This window comes from Vespula pensylvanica, chromosome 5 (genome assembly GCF_014466175.1).
Source record: "Vespula pensylvanica isolate Volc-1 chromosome 5, ASM1446617v1, whole genome shotgun sequence".
In the NCBI taxonomy this organism is placed as follows: domain Eukaryota; kingdom Metazoa; phylum Arthropoda; class Insecta; order Hymenoptera; family Vespidae; genus Vespula; species Vespula pensylvanica.
The window spans coordinates 9070080-9076788 of record NC_057689.1 but is presented as its reverse complement, the minus strand read 5'-3'; the positions used below and the strand labels follow the sequence as shown (position 1 = coordinate 9076788).

The 6709-nt window shown below is 31.3% G+C and overlaps 1 protein-coding gene across 2 annotated transcripts; it reads left to right on the top strand.

The window, feature by feature from the left end:
• The first annotated feature begins 1519 nt into the window (after positions 1 to 1519).
• Positions 1520 to 6211, top strand: LOC122629216 (mitochondrial amidoxime-reducing component 1). 2 transcript variants are annotated; one of them, XM_043812372.1, is made up of 5 exons: positions 1520 to 1746; positions 3762 to 4060; positions 4323 to 4604; positions 5177 to 5454; positions 5751 to 6211. In XM_043812372.1, exons 1-5 carry the CDS (start codon positions 1737 to 1739, stop codon positions 5914 to 5916), a joined length of 1035 nt encoding a protein of 344 aa, XP_043668307.1. In that variant the 5' UTR covers positions 1520 to 1736; the 3' UTR covers positions 5917 to 6211. The 2 variants fall into 2 exon arrangements, with proteins under 2 accessions (XP_043668307.1, XP_043668308.1); XM_043812373.1 differs by having other exon boundaries at positions 1539 to 1647.
• Positions 6212 to 6709: the final 498 nt, after the last annotated feature.

The following is a 6709-nucleotide window of genomic DNA, read 5'->3' as shown; positions in this document are numbered from 1 at the left end:
AGACAGATAAAGAGAGAGACACAGAGAGAGAGAGAGAGAGAGAGAGAGAGAGAGAGAGAGAGAGAGAAATAGTAATAAAAGGAAAGCGTTAATGTTTAAGACGAAACGGCATTAATAGCAGGCAATATATAAAAAAAAAAAAAGAAAAGAAAAGAAGGTAAAATTATAAATATATGTTGACGTGTACGCAGTTATTCGATGCCGATTTAATAAGCGATTTAATAAGCGAATTAAATGATTGTTGTACATTCTCTCATTCACCAATTTTTCCTCCACGATACTGTAACTTTAGTACCTCAACATGGTCTAAGGTTGATACGCCGTTTCATTGTAATTCGTTGAACGGCACACGCAGTTGCCGTATCATTTGTAACAATATACGATTATATTGGTTAATAAAAGTTATCTAGATGTATGATTAAGTTTCTTTCTCAGAACGAGGAACACATTCGTTGTTATTTCGTCACAGAAATGGAAGGTAAGGTGTCTTTTTATAAATTGTTTTGAATTCTAAAAAAAGAAAAAGAGAGAGAGAGAGACAAGAAAAAGATAAGATTAATGAATTATTTACACTATCCGAACGTTCTAACGTCGATTTATCCGATACAAAAATAACGAGGATAGGAGTAAGTTTTGTTCATACGCGTAACTGTAATTGTTATATTGAACAAGCTTTGCGTTAAAATGTTATTAATTTAAACTATCATCGTCGTTTATCACTAGATCGTCGAACATCTCTAGAAAGGAAACGGGAACAGGTACGTACATACTTATAAACGATAACGGTTTACATTAATGTAATAATTGCATAAGAATTTTTTATTAATTTGGTATTATTCGTATTACGTAAATATAAATGCACATTGAATTTATCGTCGAAGACATATTAATTTTTCTTTTTTTATCTTCTTTTTTAGAAAAATAATAAAAAACTTTGTACGTATATCACTTTACTTTTTTCTTATCTTTTATAAAAATGTATTCTTTATCAATAGTCCCATTCATCAAATAATCGATAAATCTTTATCAAATATCTTCTTTATCAAGTAATAAGAGGAATAGTTTCGATCGCATAGTGTCATTTCTCCGCATTTTATAATATTATCGTTATTTGATAAGGATATATCATTATTCGATATTATATAACAATGAGATGAACTTATTATTTCTACTTTTGCAAATAAATATTACGAATCTATTATTTTATTTCTTTCGTTGGAAGTGATTCAGGATTGGACCGATTAGAGAATAAATTGCGCCTGCGTATATGCAACAGCGAACGAGAGTGAAGAAGGACGTATTGCAGTTGTCGGGAGTTTCATATGATTTGTCGAGAGTTCTTAGAACGAACCAATGTTCTTCGCACGTACTATCTACCACGCGTACGATGGCGTCTACTATTCTGGAGATGGAAGAAGATAAAGGAAGAGCTCGGCGTTTCTAGATAACGGTGTTTTCTTTCTCTAAAGGGAAAGGAGAGAGAGAGAGAGAGAGAGAGAGAGAGAGAGAGAGAGAGAGCGAGTGAGAACGAGTGAGATGATGAGAAAGAAGAGGGGAGGGAACGGACGGACGGTCACGTGCACGTTGAGCGAGTCTCTCATCACAACGACCTTCAGTTCATCGCCGAACGTTCCTCGTACGAGTAGGGTAATTTACTTGCTTCTAACCGGCACTAACATAACCTTAACAAATTCTTTGATATATCCGTTCTTCATTTCAAAGTGTCTGCTGTTACTATGATCACAGGTATTTCTATTTAAGTATTAGTGATTAAGAATTATTTATTTGATATTATACAAACGACGAGCGTTTAATGAGACATTTTAATATTCACGAAGGAGATATATTAATTATCATTTATAGCTATAGACGTTTAGATATTTTTATCGTTAATATAGATATTATTATGATTGTAGATATCGATTGAACGTATATAAGAAATTTATTTATTTTTTATTTATCTTTTTTTACTTTTTGTACGATAACGTGTTTTCGTCTCGTTACGACTAGAAGACATTTATGAGATTATTCATCTCATTTCAAACAGGATTTATTTGCTTCAGATCAAATTTTCGTTGATATTATTATTATTATTATTTATCGCACGTTCTGCTGTTGCGATTCCCATTTCGGAAGAGCAACGCCCGTTTCTCGTAGTATTGATTCGTAAGTTACGTCGAACCCTCCAGTCCCTTTATGGTACGATAGTTATCGTACCTTGAAGTACATATTTCACTCGTTAGTACGTTAATTTTTTCTTATTTCTTTCTTTTTTCCTTTTTTTTTTTTTGGTTTTACTTTCTATCACGATCGTCATGCAATTTACTTGTTGCACATGAACGAAATTACACGTGTAATAATCAAATGAAATACGATGAAAGGTAATTGTCAGAAATTATCTTATCTGTGAACATTTATCTTGCTAACCTTATCTTATTAACTTTTCGAAAGAAAAAAGAAAGAGGTCATCTGGATATAGAAAACAAATGTCATTTGTCGTTTCAGTATTTTTTAATATTTTTAATAAGTAATGAATGGTCAATATTTGTAATAAAATATCAGTATGTAATATAAATGGATAATATTTCTAAATATAAATAATTTGTTAGTATTTTAACTAGATCAGTATTTATAATAATATCATATAGTATCACTTATAATAATGTCATATTTATAATATAAAAATTATAATAACTCCAGATGCAATCCAAACGTGACCCAGACAATTATTTATAAGAACCACTTATATTACGTACTGTTATTTTATTATAAATATTGGCTTAAATACTTATATATATTGATCATTTATTTTAGAAAGTACATAATATAAAAAATAATGACCGAATAAATAAAAATGATAGAAAAAAAAAAGAAAGAAAGGAAAAATGGTGTTGAATTTAGAATGTAATTTAAAAATATAACAATTTGTCTTATGTCATATAATTTTATTGATAATGTCTTATTACGAAGATGAAAGAGCATCGTCCCAGTTAATACCATTTGCTTCCTTCTCGTAACGATCACTTAACACAGTTTTCAACAGATCGGAAATCAGTCTACCGATTTACCGTATTTTCCTTGTAGAAGAATTTCTTGGAAATGTTATTACGCATTTGGATCGTCTCGTTTTATTTATAATTACTTTCAGATCGGACACATAAATAAAGTTCTTAGTAAGTAATTAAATACTTGCATCTTCCTTCGACTTGAAACGTAAAATCGCCCGATCTTTTTTATTTTTCGCATATTTCATTACACTTTCGTGTTACCGGCCATGCATGCAAAAAACGATGGACTTGAAAGAGGAAACTTACTAGCAACTAGAATGTTTGTGCTCTGTTTCACGATAATTTCAACAAAAAGTCGAAAGTTTTAAGCAAGTACTTTCATCGAGAGCAGAAAATTTAACGCCAAATATTTCACTCGAAACTTTAATCTTTTTCTTGTCCATGTGGGTAGGCGCACGTGTTTACGTTGTATAGGTATAATTGTAGTAAGTATTAGTCAGTTCGCAACATCCGCTTCTTTGAAACGTTTTGTAGGACGACGAGTGACTCTAAAAGACTCTAATTTAAGATATCTCCAATTATCTTTGTTATATGATTACGTAATATGTGTTCAATACATATTTTAGACAGTTAATAGACACGACTCGTTTTCATTTCTTTTATTTTCTTTTTTTCTTATCATTTAAGTCTCAATTAATTTATTATTATAATGTTAAATTTATTATTGTAAATTATCTTATTTTTTTACGACAGATAGAACGAGACTCGCTTATGTTACTGCAGCCGCAGTTGGCGCCGGTACAGCAGTTTTCTTTATTTGGTGGTGGTGGAGTCGCAAACAGAAGTATCAGGCACCTTCGAAATGGAGAAAGGTCGGTGAACTTAGCGATCTCGCTACATATCCGGTGAAATCATTGGGCCCAATTAGATACACGACGATGGAGTGTACTATGTTGGGCCTTAGAGTGGGATGGTTACGCGATCGGACGTTAATGGTTATCGATCTTGATGGAAACTTTGTCACTGGTAGACAATTACCAAAAATGGTTCAGGTAATGCATCGATAATATTAAAAGAACTTTATTAAAGATTATCTAATAATAATTTTATTTATTTATCCTCGATGATCACACACGTCTCAATATTTATTATTAAATTTGTTAATAATTAGTCTCCAACGTAATTTCTTGACTTTAATTTCAATTTAATTATTATTAAGATTATTACAAATGAAATGATTATTAAAATTGATGATGTATATTAAAAATTCAGATTAATATTACTATTGGGATAATACATTAATATTATACATAGGTATCACCAAGCATTACGGGTTCGGTGTTAACCTTGAATGCTCCAGGAATGATGTCGGTGTCAATAGATCTTGCTTGTATTAGAGGAAAAAGTTTTCGTGCTGCGGTATGGGGTCAAGCAGTAGCTGCTTGCGATTGTGGAGAAGAAGCAGCCAGATGGTTGTCACGTTTTCTTCTTCAGGAAGATACCGGTCTTCGTTTGGTTTATTATCCGTTAGAACGGCCATCGAGAGAAATAAGAGAGAAGAACAGGGTCTTTCCTTTGACCGAGACTATAGATACCGTGAGTATTATCAATCAAAGTGTTTCTTTTCTTTTCATTTTTTTTTTTTTTAATCTTCCTATAGAATACCTGTCTTGTAGATAGAGACGAATGTTGAACGTTAAATGAGAACGTGGAATTGCTTTCACGAAATGAAATCCGCATAGTTTTCCATCAATTGTACTTTGTCATCCTGAGTTAGTTTATTTCTCACAAAATAGAGTATGTACACACACATACACACACACATGTATACATATATTAGTACGATTTCTCATGCAGATACATGCACTTATTCGAATTATGTTTTCTCTGCTTTCGAAGAATGTACAGAAAGTAGAATAGGAATCGTTGTTATTATTATTGTTATCTATTGTCATCGTTATTATTATCGTATTATCTTACTCATTGAGCACGCTTTAAAATCGCATTAGACGAATTGTAGTTATTATTTTCATCGCATCAACAAATGCAACGCATCAGTAAATTTTTTATTCTATTAAGTATCCTTCGATCATAGGATACTATCTTATAGCTGTAATTTATCTAACGTTATTTTTTTATTTTTCTATTTTTTTTCTCTCTATCAACAGGGCGCTTATCCAGATGCTACGAGCTATAGTCTCATAAACGAGTCCTCTGTAACGGATTTAAATTCTCGATTGGAAGAACCGGTAACACCGTCGAACTTTCGAGCAAATTTTGTCGTTAAAGGAGCTATCGCCTTGGAAGAAGATATTTGGGATTGGGTTAAGATCGGAGATGTGATTTTTAGAAACATTAAGCCTTGCACAAGGTGTATATTTACCACGGTTGATCCTGAAACGGGTAAAAAAAATCCGAAGGTCGAACCTTTAAAGACATTGAAAAGGTATACTAATTGTGTTAAATTTTTATAACAGCATCGTTCATGATTAATCAACATTAATCAAAACGTTGATCGACAAGTTTCCTTCTTTGTTATTCCTTTTGATAAATTTATTTCTTTTTTGTTTTTTTTTTTTTTGTAGAAATAATTATAATAATAGTCGTCTCATAAATAATATTAATCAATCAAAGTTGTCTGAATTAAAGTTGTATTATAAGCAAAATTACAAACAAATGAAAAAGTATTATGTCGATATTATTTAGTGATAAATAATTTATTCGTTATATATTTTTATGCAGCTATAGACAGATCATGGATCCGGATATTCGTCCTTTTACTGGGGATTGTCCAGTCATGGGAATTCATCTTGGTTTGAGAGGACCAAATGGCACCGTACGTTTGGGCGATGCAGTTTATGTTGGCATTCCGAACGAGGAAGAAACCCCTGTAATATCGCCTCCATAGCTACACCGATGGGCCTCCTGTGAGGATGAAATTATTTTTGACGAAGTGAATTCTCTCGTTGGAGACCATAGAACGTGACATGTTCACATTGGGGAGATATAAAAAAAAATTATATCCAACATGTTGTTCCTCTCCGAACTTCGAAATAGATTCTACAAAGCTACGTACTTATTAAGATTAGCGATAATATTAAGAAAAGATTTTTCGAATAATATTTTCACCATAATCGTGTCGACAAAATTCGGCATAATCAAGAGTATACGTACGGACAATTCATAAAAAATTTCTTTGCTAATTAGATTATTTAATTTCTTTGTCATCATATTTCAATAGATTAGTAGTGGTAATATATATATACATATATATATATATATATATATATATATATATATTATATATTATATATATATGGGAGCTTCCATAGGTACGAGTATCATGGAATTAGCAAATTATATTTTTGTAAGAATATTACGTTGATTAGATCTATTCACTCGATACGATTTTCAAAAAAGAAAGGAGAAAGGAAAAAAAGGAAAAAGAAAAGGATGAATGAATGCGGAATACACGATAACTTTGTACAGAAGGTGTTATCGATTAAAAACGAATTTGGTCATAATCGAAATAATTTTTTAATTGACCAGTACATCGTAAGAGATTTAAAAAAGGGAAAAGAAAAAGTAATATACACTATACGTATTTCTTATTACAATAATATTTATTTACACTACAAAACAACGGGGTCGATTTACACATATAAATATAATGCGTTTCGTTTGCATATGATGGAGAACAT

Coding starts and splice junctions, on each gene's coding strand:
- LOC122629216 (XM_043812372.1), top strand. Junction 4,061..4,322: donor AATTACCAAAAATGGTTCAG/GTAATGCATCGA, acceptor TATTATACATAG/GTATCACCAAGCATTACGGG. Junction 5,455..5,750: donor CCTTTAAAGACATTGAAAAG/GTATACTAATTG, acceptor ATTTTTATGCAG/CTATAGACAGATCATGGATC.